The 17,187-nt window shown below is 37.2% G+C and overlaps 1 protein-coding gene across 2 annotated transcripts; it reads right to left on the bottom strand.

Annotated features, from left to right (window-relative positions):
• Positions 1–145: 145 nt before the first annotated feature.
• Positions 146–17,136, bottom strand: phf11 (PHD finger protein 11). Of its 2 annotated transcripts, none has more exons than XM_051710235.1 (17): positions 16,971–17,136; positions 12,636–12,740; positions 10,782–10,915; positions 10,648–10,688; positions 10,237–10,316; positions 10,024–10,046; positions 9,804–9,868; positions 9,527–9,612; positions 8,850–8,872; positions 8,661–8,731; positions 8,454–8,487; positions 8,026–8,057; positions 7,893–7,924; positions 6,397–6,463; positions 4,872–5,384; positions 1,100–1,171; positions 146–726 (listed from the first exon to the last, which is right to left on the bottom strand). In XM_051710235.1, exons 1-17 carry the CDS (start codon positions 17,094–17,096, stop codon positions 638–640), a joined length of 1,593 nt encoding a protein of 530 aa, XP_051566195.1. In that variant the 5' UTR covers positions 17,097–17,136; the 3' UTR covers positions 146–637. The 2 variants fall into 2 exon arrangements, with proteins under 2 accessions (XP_051566195.1, XP_051566196.1); XM_051710236.1 differs by having other exon boundaries at positions 4,872–5,348.
• Positions 17,137–17,187: the final 51 nt, after the last annotated feature.

The raw sequence follows: 17,187 nt of genomic DNA, 5'->3' as shown, positions 1-17,187 counted from the left end.
AATACAAAACAGACTAAGATGAACTAAAGATCTACAACCATTTTCTTTAAAAAAAGAATATTAATATTTAAATTTGTATATAAACCCTTTTATGAGATATTTATGCATCAAGTAAAGAGTGAAAGTCCACTTAAACCCAGTTGAGTTTTGTAAAAATATGGACAGTTACACCTTATACTGTAAGACATCCTACCACTTACAAAATGCAACATGCATGTATTCACTGTTGCCCTTTTAATAACTGTAGGCTAAAAACTAGGAAATTCTGAAAGAAAAAAAAAAAAAAAAATTATTTGTACAAACTTGAAAAGTGGGGAGGGGGGAACACATTGTAAATCTTATTACCTTCGCTAATGGATATTAATTATGTGAGGTAACATAATGATAATGTAAACATTTACAGTATATCTACCATCTTATTGTGTCTTTAAGCTTACTTTGTGCCATGTCTTCTTGGATGCATGATAAATGTTGCACTGTACTTTCCTGTAGGAGCCTCATTTCATTTTATTCATTGAAAAAATTACAATAAACTTGACATTGTTCACCCAGTAGTCCTTGATGAAAAGCAGCGGGAAGAGCCTAGAAGTTTCCGAAAGTGTTCTAATGGTTCCTACGCCCCTGCAGCACAATCTTGTTAGTTTAGACTATGGACACCCAGTACAGCTCTGGCATCCCTGAGTGCTGCTTTTTTTCTCTGCAAATCCTGTTCCTGCTTCTCCAAGTCTAAAAAACAATGAGCAAAGTATGATAATTCTCAAAAAAACAGTGAGATACTGTATGTGTGTCCCTATGGCATGCTTCTGATAACATGAACAGAACACTGAACTTCATCACATTATTTAATGGACTGAACTGTTTAGCGTCTAACGCAATTTGATATTTTATTTTGCTTTTCACAGCTTTATGCATTTTGTAAGAAATTGTTGGTTTTTTCAATCCCTCACTTTCTGTTCAACCCCATTTTGCTGTAACATTTCCACCTTTAAAATGGTTAAGTTCAATAGTTCAACTGTTATGGGGGTAAAAAATCATAGTAATCACTTTTTCCTCCTAATGTCTATGGTGGATACAAAGAAAGGTATCCCAAGTACTGTACCTTGTTCCAGTTGCGCAATAACCCCAGGTAGCCGTCCAGATGCCTCCAATACTTTCAGTGCAACATTGTAGTCTGTGGAATTTTTGTTAGCGATCAGTTTTTCAGTTGAATAAACAAATGCTCAGCATTTATCAGCTTTCTACTTAGTTAAAGAACTTGAAGTGACAGTTCATCTAAAAATGTAAATTCTGTCATTATTTACTCACCTTCATGCATGACCTGTATGACTTTTTTCTTCCGTGAAACACAAAAGGTAAATATTTAAAGAATATCCTGACCAGTTTTTTTTTAAATATAATGTAAGTAAATGTGGACTGGGGCTGTCATGCTCCAAATGACAAAAAAGCATCATAGAAGTATCACAAATGTTGTCCATTCTAAAGTCGTTATTAACTGAAAATGTTGAAATCCACCCCTGCTCTCCTTGGTAGTTATACATACCATTGTATAAAATAAAGAGTTGATTGAATTTTGCAGATAAGAGTAGGGCTGGGTATTGATACAGATTTCCTGATTCAATTCGATTCCGATTCACAAGCTCTCAGTTTGATTAGATTCAGAGTCGATTCAATATTAATATGGGTTTATTTCAGTTATAATGTCACTTTTGCTTACATATAAAATAAATTATCTCCTAGCTAATGCTGTTAATTATACAGGGGACCTTTTAACTAGGTAAATTAGGAAAATAATAATTTAGTCACATTTTGGCTTTTTAGAAATGAACAAATAAATGTATTTAATCAATAAATAAGATATTAGGAGCCTGGGTAGCTCAGAGAGTATTGATTCTGACTATCACCATTGGAGTCACGAGTTTGAATCCAGGGCATGCTGAGTGACTCCAGCCAGGTCTCCTAAGCAACCAAATTGGCCCGGTTGCAAGGGAGGGTAGAGTCACATAGGGTAACCTCCTCGTGGTCACGAGTAGGGGTTCTCGCTCTCAATGGGGTGCGTGGTAAGTTGTGTGTGGATCGCGGAGAGTAGCATGAGCCTCCACATGTTGTGAGTCTCTGCGGTGTCATGCACAGCGAGCCACGTGATAAGATGCGCGGATTGACTGTCTCAGAAGTGGAGGCAACTGAGACTTGTCCTCCGCCACCTGGATTGAGGTGAGTAATCGCGCCATCACGAGGACCTACTAAGTAGTGGGAATTGGGCATTCCAAATTGGGAGAAAAGGGGATAAAATAAAAAATAAATAAAAATAAGATATTATATTTCATATATTATTTTTGTTACATATTTATTGTTAAATTGCATAATTTGTACTATTTACAAGTATTTACGTTGATTTGTTGAACACATGCTAAACCGGTCCTGTCTCTTTAACAAAAAACTGCTTTTCTGTAAACAGCGCCTTTAAATGAGCGCATGTTAACTAGAGAGGACACGAATCGCTTTACCTCATCTGTGCGACGCATGATTAGAATAAAATGTTTTTTTGTTTGTTTTTTTGTAGTTGATTTTGATCAACAACTGACTGTAAAGAACAGAAAGAGTATTAAAACAGACAGTATTTGATGACAAATGAGTTGCGTGGATCTCGTCTTGGACACACATTACACGGAACAACTTTTACTCTCAACACGCTGTGAAAGGATCTCGCTGCTAAACACTTCATGACTAAACTACACAATTACTGGTGAGTGAAATGTAAACATTTACCAGCCAGTTGCCAAATATATTCACTTTTGTCGCATAGCACCAAATAGCAGAGGTAATAAATCCTCAATCTAGTTATTCATAACGAGAATTTATGTTAATGGATGGATTAGACTTAAAGCATTTCTGAACATTACCACCCCCTTCTGCCATTGGTCAAACAAAGACATACTCCCACCCCCAACTCACGCTATTGGCCGAGTCAATGTATTTGTATAGACGGGTTGCTCGAAACAGAGTATTCTCATAGCGCCACAGAGACAAGTGCTTACAGTTTCAGAGAAAATGTATATATTAATGGCTTACAGTTGTCTCTGCATATTAAGGTTGGATAGGAGAAAGTATTTTAACACAGAAAAAGTTACATACTTCAGCTTTAAGTATTTCACATAAAAGGATAACACCTTCAATTTTCTTTTTGGTTAGAAAAAAATGCCCTATAAAGGTTTACAATGCCACTGTAAATCAAATCCAGGGGGCAAATATTGGAAAAGTTCATTTCTGACCTTGGCCTGAATGTTTCCACTTCTGAATACTTTATTCGAGTCAGATACAAAGAAAGTAACTGGACTTTCTTCATATTTTTAATGCAGGCATATTTCGGAGGTATCTTTGGATGTAAAGCATGAGTAAGTGTTCTTTATTCTTTATATTTATTGTAATGTTATTAAAAATGTTGAAATATTGTGATATTTTACCGGCTTGTTTCTCATTCATCTACATTGAACTTGCACCGGCTGTCTTAAAATATAATATTATTTACAAATACCATATTATTGATATGAATTGTATTATTTATAGCGTTTGACTACTGCATCAAAAGCAGGTTTTAAAGCCATAAAGATGCCAAATCGACAATTAGCTTGGAAATTAAACTTATGTTTAAGAGTTATAAACAAAGACTGCACTGCACTGTGTCTGTTTGTGGGCTGGTTATGTATTAATGTTATCAGTTACATCATTGTTTATTTCTCAAGTCAGTGGAGAAGAGGGCCGGTATTGAGATAGTTCTTAGTTTCCTGGTAACCAACTCTGGCATGAGCAGCATGGTAGAAAGGGGTATGTGTGTTTGTGTGTGTGTGTGGCTTTGCTGACTGTGATGTAAACTAAATCCTATTGGCTTTTTAAAAAAGGACATGCCATTCAACATGTCCCACCCCCACTTCCTGTTTCAGTAGGAAATACATCAAAACACCAAAAAAAACAAAAAAAAAAACAACTGGACTTGTCAAGGCACTTCTCTGCGACTTTACCAGCTTACTTTCAAAGCAGCCATATCGCCATGTAGCCCAAGACAGGTTGCCCACTGAAGCTAAGCAGGGTTGAGCCTGGCCAGTACATGGATGGGAGACCTCTTGTTGAAAACTAAGGTTGCTGCTGGAAGAGCTGTTAGGGAGGTCAGCAGGGGGTGCTAATCCTGCTGTCTGTGTTGGTCCTAATGCCCCAGTATAGTGATGTGGACACTGTCCTTTGGGTGAGATGTTAAACTGAAGTCCTGACTCTCTGTGGTCATTAAAATCCCAAGGCACTTCTTGTAAAAGAGTAGGGGGTGTAACCCTGGTGTTCTGAACAAATTTCCCCCCTTCTCAATCATGGCCTCCTAATAATCCCCATCTGTAAATTGGCTCTGTAACTTTACTCTCTCCTCTCCACCATTAGCTAGAGTGTGGTGAGTGTCTTGGTGCACTATGGCTGCTGTTGCATCATCCAGGTGGATGCTGCACATTGGTGGAGGTTGAGGAGAGTTCCCTGTTCACTGAGTGTAGTGTCCAAAAAAGTGCTATATAAATGCAACATTCATTCCCTCTAAGGGAAGGCTATCAGTGAATAATGATGTAGATTTTGGTCTGTTGACTCAGCTTTGTGTGAGAAACAATCATATGACTTCAGAAGACTCAGGATATAGCGCAAAAGTCATATAGACTTTATCATACTTACATGCATCCTTTTTGGAAGCTTGAAAGCCCCATTCATTATAATTCGATGAAAAAAACACTCCTATTGCGTTCCACAGAAAAACAGTCATACGTGTTTTTAACAAAATAACTTTTACATTTTTGGATGAACTAATTGTTTAAGTTATATAACTGACAATCGTTGGTTCTCACCATTGTGGCTGGCTTCCTGTGATTGTACTCTTTCTCCCAAGCTGCTCAGCTGAGACACAAGATCAGAAAAGATTTCTTTAGTGCATCCAGCCTCATTACATCTAGCCCAGAATATGGCAGCACTGGACTCTGAGCTTGCCATAGCATCCACACTACAAGCATCTGCTGCTGCGAGACAATCAGGTGAGGTAGACGCCACTGGCTGAGGAGAAAGTTCTGGTGGGTGATCAGTTGTGTCGTCAGATGCCGGGAGTGGTTGTACATCTGGAATGCCTGCAGTGGAGCTTAATTGGTTGGGTGACCCAGGTTGACTCAAAGGAACATCACTCGAATGGTCCTGACATGGTGTAGGGTCAGCAGAAACAGAGACCTTAGGGTTGGTGGTCGGAGCATTGGGTTCTGGGGCATTAATTGTGGTGGGTGGTGATTCCCCATAATTAGACACAACGACAGACCCTGGTGAGTTACACACAGCAGCTGGGACGGAAAGAGAACAAGGTTCTAGATTATTCTCTGAAAGGCAGAAAGAGAGAGAGAGAGAGAGAGAGAGAGAGAGCAAGCATATAAACAAATCTATTGCCACCAGTGCTTGAAGTGTGCCAGGACTCACCTGTGCAAAGTGCTGGCAAATCTGTGCAATACTTTTCACAGTACTGTGATGTTTAGGATTGGGTAATAAATCAAGATATATCTCAAATTTAGAATATGCAGCAATTTGCTTAATATATATATATTTTTTTCTTTCAAAATGTAGTGCATTCAGTCCTGATGCATAAAGTTCCTTTATGTTTATATGTAACAAAGAAGTTTAAGAAGTTACACATAACAGTAAAAACTCTTATTTAATGTAAATGTATTATTATTATTTTTATTATTTTCAATAAATAAAGTAAGTTTAAAAGGCTGTTATTTTAAAAACAACATCAATAAATTATAATGACCTCATGAGTATTTATAATATATATTTAATTCATAATTAATTGATGAATCTCATAAATTAACCTTGGCAGTCCTATTATATATTGTGTCCGCAAAAATAAAATCACTGATATTTTATTTGAAACTGATTTTAGTTCAGGTACTAGTTTTAAAATGGTGTAGAAAAACACCTATTCCTTATGTGTGCAGATTTGTACTCTCTCAAAATAAAAGAATACAGTACTGTGCAAAAGTTTTATTTAGGCTGTCTCTTGTCTCTTCATGTAATCCCAGACTGACTCAATGATGTTGCTCTGCTGAGCTCTATGGGGGCCATACCATCTGTTGCAGGGCTCCCTGTTCTTCTATTCTATTCTATTCTATTCACAAAAGGAAATCTAAAATGTCAATTTCTTATTGACAATCTCAAGCAGATGATATAAAATAACTGTCTTAAGACAAATGTTTTTGTAAAACATCTGTTGTATATACAACAAGGGGAATACTGGTGTCAACTTGTTTCCACTCTGAGCACTGATTGCCACTCAGATTCACACCATTTGAATGTATGTCAGCAATGAGAAAGCAAAAAAGAGAACGTGTGTACCTGATTCCATTGAAAGTCCTGATTCCATAAAGCCAGTATATGGAAGCAATAAACTCTGAGACACATCCTAAGTTAGAGAAAAAGTACTTTAAGCAATCATACAGCTAACTAATGCATTCACAGTATGTTAAAAGTGATTGTGATGAACATAATTAGGGCTGGGAATTGATAAAGATTTCCTGATTCAATTCAGTTCTGATTCACAAGCTCTCGATTAAATTAGAAATAAATTGATTTGTGTACATTTCAGTTATAATGTCCATTTTAGTAGGAAGAAATTCTCTCCCAGCTAATGCTGCTAATTATACATGGGACCTTCTAACTTGGTACATTACAAACATATAATTCATAGAAATATGATATATTGTATATATTATATTTTGTTACATGTTTATTGTTTAATGCATAATTTATGTTACTTTCAAGAATTTACATAATTCTTTAGAACGTGCTAAAAACCGTTACTGTCTCTTTAAGAAAACCAGCATTTCTGTAAAGAGTGTCTCTAAAGGAGCTCATATTGATGAGAGTGGAGTCAAATGACTTCTTTACCTCATCCGTGCTACTCATGATTAGAATGAAATGTTTATTTTTGGTTGTTTTTTTTTGGTTGTGATTTTCTCCCCTTTTCTCCCCAATTTGGTATGCCCAATTCCCATTGCGCTCTAGATTCTCGTGGTGGCATAGTGACTCGCCTCAATCCGGGTGGCGGAGGACGAATCCCAGTTGCCTCCGCGTCTGAGACAGTCAATCCACGCATGGCTTGTTGAGCGCGTTACAGCGGAGACCTAGTGCGTGTGGAGGCTTCACGCTATTCTCCGTGACATCCATGCACAACTCACCACGTGCCCCACTGAGAGCGAGGACCACATTATAGCGACCACAAGGAGGTTAACCCAACGTGACTCTGCCCACCCTAGCAACAGGGCCAATTGGTTGCTTAGGAGACCTGACTGGAGTCACTCAGCATGCCTTGGATTCAAACTTGCGACTCCAGGTATGGTAGTCAGCGTCTTTACTTGTTGAGCTACCCCATCAACAATTGAATTTAAAGAACAGAAAGTATATTAAAAGCGACATTATTCAATGACAAATTGATTGTGTGGAACTCATCTTTGTACACGTTACATAAAACGAGTCAAACCAAACTTTAACTCTCCACACGCAGTGAAAGGATCTCGGTGCTGAACTTCTTTTCCACTTTACTACTCAATGACTTGTGAGTGAAATCTGAACATTTAGCAGCCAGTGGCTAATCACAGACATTTTTAGTTGCAAAGCACAAAATTTGGTCTCATGTGCGAGGGATTTCCTCACATTGTATAGAGTTGTGCATAGAGTAAAAATGTATCTTGGGATTTAAGTATCGATATTGAGATTGTTCAAATGAAGTCTGCGATGCATTTTAAAATCTATATTTTTACCCAGTCCTAACTATAATGGACTGTAATGTTTACAGGAAATGAGTGAGCTGTGTTCTGTGCAGATGGACTCACTGAGTCAATGTCAGTGTCATCACAATCAGCTCCTGAAAATAATAAGATTATATTTCTTACAGTAAGAAATGAAAAATGAGCCCCTCTTTTGTTTATTTTCAAAGACTCACAAAAAGATATTGTTCATTTGTACCTGTGCTTGATGGATTGAGTTCTTCACAGGGCCTGCAGTGAGACATTTTGCAAGAGCATATACAAAGGTGAAATAATGAACTGATGCAGTGACTAAATATTTTACTGTCTCCAGGAGATTTGAGGTGTCATCTTGTAGTTACAATAATTCTGAACTCAGCATAATTACGGACATTAAGAAGGACAAAGAACTGCAGTAACAATGCTACTTTGGCAGAAACTATAGAGTCCGTGTAAGGTGACCCCACAAGAGCTCAGACTTAATTCAAACACTTGTTATCATGGATCATTTTTGTAAGGGTTATAGATACATGTTTTCAATGCACTGTACACTGGCTACATGTTTGAGCATGATCCTGGAACATGTTTTGTGCTGGTTAAAACTTTACTTAAACTTTTCAAATAGTGAGTGAATATTAGTCGACATACCTTGTATTTTCAGTGCAGCACTGAATTTCATCATCTATGAGTCAAGACATATTATTCAAAATGTTTACATTTTATTGACAATAACTTGTTTCATATAGACCAAGAAATAACTGTAATTCATATTCACATGTGGACCAATACAGAGACTATCAACTCTCCAAAAACTGCAACTGAAAGGGGTCTTTTTATTGTGGCTTAAATATATACCTGAGTATGCAAGGCCTGTTTTGCGAAACAACTTTGTTTTCTTCCTTCGTGGTGTTTCCACTTCTGGTGACCTAAAAGAACACAAACACGACATCATCTATGATAATAACATAACAGTGGTTATTAGGTTGACAGTATTCTGTGACTATAGTTTAGTTGAGGACACACAAACACAGGCACTGCACTCACCTTGTTGGTGAATCAAATTCACTCTGTAAACAAAATACAAAAAAATAAACAAATAAAAGGTCAGTAATATAATCTGCAAAATAATTTATCCAAGTTTGTCAACTTTTCTTCAAAATTAATTCTGGCAAGGTCATATCTTTCTGATAATAGAATCTGATCTGTATCTTAGCACAATGCAGGTAAAATGTCCATCACTGCCTTAATGTTGGTACAATTCCGCAGTTGCTCCCCCTGAGGCCTATCATCTCTCAATCTGAAACTTTTATGTATAATTTATGTATAGCATGTAAACTATTATCTCATCTATGTTATTTAGCTTTACCTACAACTGATATTTGGTTTCTATTTTACCAAATTCTACTTGTATTCTGCTTTATTAACATTGACTGTTATAAAGTGGTGTAAATTTGTATAGAATGGGCCCAGACAGTTTTGAGCAGGGTCATGGCTGCCTGATTTTCACTCTGATCAAAGCTGTGTGTACTTTCTTTCTGAACTGACCAGATTTCACTAAAACCAATACCAAATGGTCACATATAGGGTTTCCCTCGTGAATCTGGATAAGTCTGAAATCTGACCTTAAAGCTACGAAGCTTGGTGTGTACAGAGACAGACGCAGTCTGATTAATGGTATCTAAATATAAAGTCTGATTTTATCATTAAAAAAAAAAACTCACATTGTGCTCTTTTGGGGGTGTACTGTCATCCAGATCTGACTCGACTGGAGCAAACATGGAGTCAATGGCGGTCTGATTTTCATCATCTAAGATAAAGACACATGTATAGTGTAATAGTCTATTTACAATATCTGTCATCGACATGCAAAGAACTATCCTTTATCCTTTTGTTGACCAATAAACAACTCTCTACTGCCCGTAACTGAAATGGGTTATCAGGTTTTACAGTGTTATTGGGGCTTTTCAATAAAATATAATAATAAAAGAAAACAATTACCGGAACCTATGAATGTTACAGTCAGCTTCCTCTTCTTCATGCTGGGAAATCCCTTTTCTGATGACCTGAAAGATGCCACACAAAAGACCATCTGTAATAATCACATTATTTGTAATTATTTATGTGACAATATTCTGTGATTAAAACAGTTGAGGCCACACACACACACACACACACACACACACACACACACACACACACACACACACAGCATACTCACCCTGTAGATGAATTGGATTCACTCTGTCATTAAATAAAGAAAGAATCAACTTTCACTTTGTAACCAAAATGTGATGTTCATTTATCTTCAGTACAGTGCTGTGATGTTTTGCGATATACAGTATCTATGAACTTTGTAGTGTGGTTAGGGAAAAGTCAATGTATGTGTTTATGTTAAGAAAGCTGGGGTTTAAGCGTGCGTGTGCATGCTGACCTTTTCAAGCATTCGTCCATTACTGTCAGCTGATACATATCTTGAGGGATTAGGACTAGATGTTGAGGAATTTACTGAACCTATCAAACACACAAACACCAACTATGTAGTCTTGCTACACTTCAGAGAATGTGAAAAATAGTTATTATTTAAAAAAATAAATCCAATAAATTTAGGACGATAACGTTCAAATAGAAGACCTTAATATTTCACCTTTAAATTTGACTTATGTCCTAATGTAACTTAATTGGGTAATAAACAAACGAACAACTCTGGACAGAAAGGTACACTAAAGGAATCACATTTCAGCGTTGATCAGTGCAGATGTGAGGCTGTATTTTCAATCTGTCTTTTGCACATCGCTATAAAATTGATTGTGTCTGAATTCAAAATTTACAGGTAAACACTTACTTGTTCTGTTGGCTTGTGGATCATGCTTTTTACAGAACAATCTAAAAAGGAAATACAGATTATTTTACTACTGTTAAACTTCATTTAATGGTCATATATGAAAAAATAAGTGATAAGAGATTCTTTCATCTTACTTATAACTTCCTTTAGCAATGTCTTCAATGGCTCTGCCATGGGCCTCTATGGCGCAGGGATAATGGTACGAGTACTTACAACGCTTTACATCACATCCTGCTGTAGCGCCCAGTTTCCCACAGTGTGGGCATCTCTGTATTTAACAACAAAGCAATTACAGTTGAATAACAGCACCAGAATACAAGTGTTTCTGTTTTTTTTTTTTTTTTTTTTTTACAATTTGTATTGATTCCATGCAGCAAATCACATAGACATAACCGAAAATGCAACATCAAACCACATGAAATCATAACTCTTTTTTTTCCTTCCCCGAACAGTAACCCCCCGACCCCCACTTGGTCAAAAGTCAACTGAAAAAGACACACAAATAGACATTAAAACAGAAAATATTTAGATAAAAATATTTATTTTATAAAAATAAAATACAAAATAAAGGATAAATAAATAAATAATCTCCGCTGCCCCTCCCCGAGAGGTGTAAATATCCATGTTATCCAGCCTTCTATACACCATCTCCTCAAACGCAGCCACCCTGCCCAACTCGACGCACCACTCACGAAACGAGGGCGCACCAGGTGACCTGCCAATCATCACACCGGTCAGGACCCAGCTCTCCATATATTTATCACCCACATGCAGGACCGCCCCATCCCCCAAAACACACAAAAACCGAGTGTCAACCACTTCACATACGAAGCTCTGAACCCTCAACCAAAACTCTTAGATCTTAACACATCCCCAAAAAACATGGGATGTGTCCCCGTCTTCTGATTGGCATTGTCAGCAGATGGGTGTGTCTTTAAGACCAAGCCAATACAATCTATAGGGGGTCCAATAGAATCGATGTAAAATCTTAAATTGCATAAGGCACACCCTTACATCTCTAGATGCAGACTTGACGTTTTTTAGAATCCTAGCCCACACTCCCTCCTCCAATACCAAGTTTAAATCTTTCTCCCATAATCTCTTGACAGAAGTTAAAGCTCCGTCCCCCAGACTCTGAATTAGCAGGGAGTAATACACTGATGCCTCATGACCTTTTCCAAAAGCAGTAATCACCACTCCCAGAGTATCTGCTGTTTTAGGGGGGTGTATGCTACTATGTATGCTACTCCCAAAAATAGTACACAGCAGGTGGCGCAGCTGTAAATATCTAAAGAACTGAGATCTGGGAATTCCAAAATGTTGAACCGAATTTTCAAAGGATCTCAACACTCCACTCTCTACATAAGAGTGTTCATATAATAGTGTAATTACATACACTGTGCTGAGTAATACAGATAAATTTCAAATTTCATGCGCTTGGTGGTGAAGAGCTAAAGTGTGTCATTTGTGTGCCACTAACAGAATTGAAAATATTATAAAGATTTCCCAAACACCCATCTGGTCAGCAGGCAGTCCCTTGACAAACTCATGCCTTTGGTTGAGTCATTGTTGCTATATTGAGACTATAATAACCAGGGCGAGGTTTTCACAAAAAAGAAAGTTCAACATGTCCAGAGTATTTAGACTTCTCGGGAAATCAACCTACGAATGGCTTACTTACAGTTGTCTCTACACATAAACTGGAGTAGGAGAAAGTATTTCAACTTTGAAAAAAAAAAAAAGACACACATCAATATGTAATTAACATGTTAAATGTATAGGCTATAAAAATGTTGTCCAGACCCTGTGAATGTAAGGTCCTGCCTGTATTTACACTTTGTTAGTATCTATTGCATTTAGTTATAAATGTAACATCTATAACATGGAGAAAAAATTCATAGGTACATTAGTAAAAACTTGGATGAGAGTGATGACATTTCAGAGGCATTGATAGTGTGTTTGTGCATGCTTTTTTTACTGATACGCACTAATCTCTTTCCTCTCCTCAGCTCTTGCTTTACATCATCTACAGCAAATCCAAACAGGTCATCATAGGTGGGCGAGTTCTTGCAGTAGATTCCTGATGCAAACAACTGAGGACAAAGAAAAATGAACACATGGATCTGATGAGCTTTTCCTGTCTGAAACTAATCACTTATAACAGTGTAAAACCAACTTTCTTGCTTGTGTAATGCAGAAAGGTATGAACACATTCCAATATTTGATAAAGTCAGATAGAAATGATAGGCTACTTGGACAAAAGGTGTGTTGAAATTTGTCTGTTATGGGTGGCTGCCAGGGTGTTGCTAAGTGGTTGCTAAGCTATTCTGGGTGGTTGCTAGGTGTTTGCTTACAAGCCCATGTCAAAAGAGACCAACCTACACTGTTAAAAATAAATAAAAAATCTGCAGTAGTTCTCTCATCATTTACTCACCCTCATGACATCCCAGATGTGTATGACTTTCTTTCTTCTGCTGAACACAAACAAAGCTTTTTAGAAGAATATCTCAGTTCTATTGATCCTCAGAATGCATATGAATGGGTACCAAAATTTTTAAGCTCCAAATAGCAAAAAAGGCAGCATAATAGTAATCCGTAACATTTCAGTGGTTAAATCTATTTCTTCAGAAGTGATATAAGTGTGGGTGAGAAACAGATCAATATTTAAGTCATTTTTTACTATAAATCTCCACTTTCACTTTCACATTCTTCTTGTATTTTGGTAATTTGCATTCTTCGTGCATATCGCCACCTACTGGGCAGGGAGGATAATTTATTGTAAAAAAGGACTTTTGATCTGTTTCTCATAAGCACCATTAATAGGCCTATCACTTCAGAAGACTGTTTAAACCACTGGAGTCTTATGGATTACTTTAAGCTGCCTTTATGTGCTTTTTGGAGCCTCAAAGTTCTGGACACCATTCACTTGCATTGAAAGGACCAACAGAGCTGATACAATCTTCTAAAAATCTTAATTTGTGTTCTTGAAAGAAAGTCATACACATATGAGATGCGGTGAGAAAGTTATAAGAGAATTTTCATTTTTGGGTGAACTACTCCTATCCCTTTATGGTTAAAAAATGCTAGCAGCTGTGGTTGGCAGAAATTTACTGTAAAAATACAGTAACAATGTTTTTGCATTGAAGGAATGGCATTTTGGTGCCTGTATGTTTTACAGTTCACAATCATATACTTTACAGGGCTATCATAATGTTAATGTACCAACCTACTGGAAGAAGTGTCATCCACACAAAATCAAAATAACATTAGCCTTTACATGTGATGTGCGCTACGACTAATTTGACTGTCGTTTAAACGGAAGTTTTGTAACCGACTAGTCGACTAGTCTAAAGAGAAACCAACCTTCAGAAAACAGTAAAAAAAAAAAAAAAAAAAAAAAATTGTGTTTATGCGACCCATTTAAAATACTTAATCTATTCCAAATCCGATGCTAAATTCCACTGGAAAGGGGCATTTATCTGCGACGTCCTCGCCTTGAATTACGATCATTGTACATTAAATATAGAACATGACACACATTCACTGAATCAACGTTTGCAAATATTTAATAGATATATTTAATGAAAACAATTGAATGAATAGAGCAGGATCAATGGAACAACCATTAAAAGCCTGTTCTAAACCGAAATCACCAAGTTACTTAACATATTAAAACAGTCAGGACATTGTTGAAAATAATTAACAGTTAGACTAAGCCAAATCTATGAGAGAGAGAAAAACGCTCTGAAAAGTTGCGCGTATTTCACGACGTGCAGTCGTGCATTTACCATTGATCATTGAGCTGTTCGGTAAAGAACGGTAACCAATAACAGTAGCAGTTTAAAAAAAAAAAAAAAAAGGAGCTATAGGATAGAAAAAAATGGGCCTGTGATGTAGCCTACAATAAACCTAATGTATTCTAAACATGACTTATACACAGAATCAAATATAGTTTAACCCATTCAACAGTCGGCACCTTGTTGAAAATAGCCTTCTTAATCAGCAGATTAAAAAATGGCATATCAAGCCTAAAACAGTTATTTTCTAGGCTACTTAATAAAAACCATAATTTTGTCGACTTGGTCCGGTGAAAGACGGTACTTAACTCACCTGAGGCGTCTATCCTGCGCTTGAAAAAGCCTGCACAGCAGAAAAATAACGTACAAGCATGCACAGATTTAAAGACTCAAATGTGAAAACATCCATAGTGACTTGTTACCCAGCGTTTCAGAAACCCACTTCCTGCACCACCACCGAAGTGATTTCATTACTACTTTGCTTAGTTTGCTTGTCTAGCGAGAGGACGTTTTCCTGCGCGCGCAGCGAGTGAGAGAGGGAAGAAGCACGCGCAGTCTGAGGTGAAATTAAACTCTGTATCTGCTCCTCTTTTTTAAATAATATTTGTATTATTAATTCTATTTAAAATATGTAACATTAATATGACAGTAATATAAGTGTAGTCTCTGTAAAAATATAAAGCCAAAGATAAATGTGTAAAAATTATGATCAGTTTAATGGGGGGAAATATTAACCGACTAGTAATTCCAGTGTGGACTAGCAGCATCAGAACCGTTTAGTCGACTAGTCTCACACATCCCTACTTTACATAGGTTACATTAAAACACACTAAAATAATGCACAGAACATTAACAAAACAACATATAGTCTAAAACCCCAATGTACAAAGCTGATGAAGAAACATAACTATTTCAATATATAAAATAAAATGTGACTTCTGGGAATGCCCAATTATTATTTCACCACCATTTTAACAATAATTTTCCGTAAAATACACTCACCGACCACTTTATTAGGTTCACCTACACCTACATATTCATGTGATTATCTAATCAGCCAATCATGTGGCTGCAGTGCAGTGCATAAAATCATGTAGATACAGGCCAGGAGATTCAGTTAATGTTCACATCAACCATCAGAATGAGGAAAAATGTGATCTCAGTGATTTCGTCCGTGGCATGATTGTTGGTGCCAGATGTGCTGGTTTGAGTATTTCTGTAACTGCTGATCTCCTGGAATTTTCACACACAACAGTCTCTAGAATTTACTCAGAATTGTGCCAGAAACAAAAAACATCCAGTGAGGGGCAGTTCTACGGACAGAACCACCTTGTTGATGAGAGAGGTCAACAGAGAATGGCCAGAATGGTTCGAGCTGACAAAGGCTACAGTCACTCAGATAACCGCTCTGTACAAACTGTAGTTAGCAGATAGCATCTCAGAATGCACAACATGTTGGCGAATGGGCTACAACAGCATTAGACCATGTTGGGTTCCACTTCTGTCAGCCAAGAACAGAAAGCTGAAGTGGTCCTACCATCTGTGTACTTCAGCAGAAATCCAGATTAAACAAACCAGGCTATGTTTTTCCAGTCTTTAAATGTCCAGTTTTGGTAAGCCTGTGCCCACTGCAGCCTCAGCTTTCCGTTCTTGGCTGAATGAAGTGGAACCCAACGTGGTCTTCTGCTGTTTTAGCCCATCCGTCGAGAACAAGGTGTACATGTTGTTCATTCTGAAATGCTATTCTGCTCACTACAATTGTACAGAGGGGTTATCCGAGTTACTGTAGCCTGTCTGTCAGCTCAAACCGGTCTGGCTATTCTCCTTTGACCTCTATCATCAACAAGGCATTTCCGTCCACAGAACTGCTGCTCACTGGATGTTTTTTTGATTTTGGCACCATTCTGAGGAAATTCTAGAGACTGTTGTGTGTGAAAATCCCAGCAGATCAGCAGTTACAAAAATACTCAAACCAGCCTGTCTTGCCCCAAAAATCATGCCATGGTTGAAATCACTGAGATCAAAATTTTCCCCATTCTGATGGTTAATGTGAACGTTAACTAAAGCTCATGACCCCTATCTACATGCTTTTATGCATTGCACTGCTGCCACACGATTGGCTGATTAGATAATAGCATGAATAAGTAGGTGTACAGGTGAACCTAATAAAGTGGTTACCGATTGTACATGTTTTGTCTTGTTAAAAGTAATATACATTTTCACCGTTAACTAATGATATTCGTACTATTTACTTCTGAAAAACATTATCTTTTTTTAAAAATTTTTTATCCAATATTTTGCATTTAAAATAACCTAAATCGTCTTGTGAATTGTAATTTTTTTCACCAGCATGGTATGGTAAATACAAATTGAGCAATGTAGGTTATTACATTATTACGAACATTTCTGGTCCCCAGAGCATTCATGTCTGTAGCAAAAACAGTGAGTGACGAGAGGGAGCAAGCACTACTAATAATATTGCTGTTTATTTGTGTAAGAGAGATATCCATATTAAAATTCACTCACCAAACAGTTTTGATGAGCTGAAATGTTCTCTTTGGATGAAAGAGCGCCGGTAATTTCGGTTTCGTCTGATTTCTGGCACAGTACACACATCATTTTGCATGGTGCTCGATACTGATCCGACCCCATGTTGTGCTATGTGTCTTCACATGTACAAGCGACTGGTAAGTCAACTGGCAAACAACAGTTTCGATTTCCTTTGCTTGTAAGAGCGTCATAC

This window comes from Myxocyprinus asiaticus, chromosome 11 (genome assembly GCF_019703515.2).
Source record: "Myxocyprinus asiaticus isolate MX2 ecotype Aquarium Trade chromosome 11, UBuf_Myxa_2, whole genome shotgun sequence".
Classification (NCBI taxonomy): domain Eukaryota; kingdom Metazoa; phylum Chordata; class Actinopteri; order Cypriniformes; family Catostomidae; genus Myxocyprinus; species Myxocyprinus asiaticus.
This window is presented reverse-complemented; position numbering and strand designations above follow the sequence as displayed.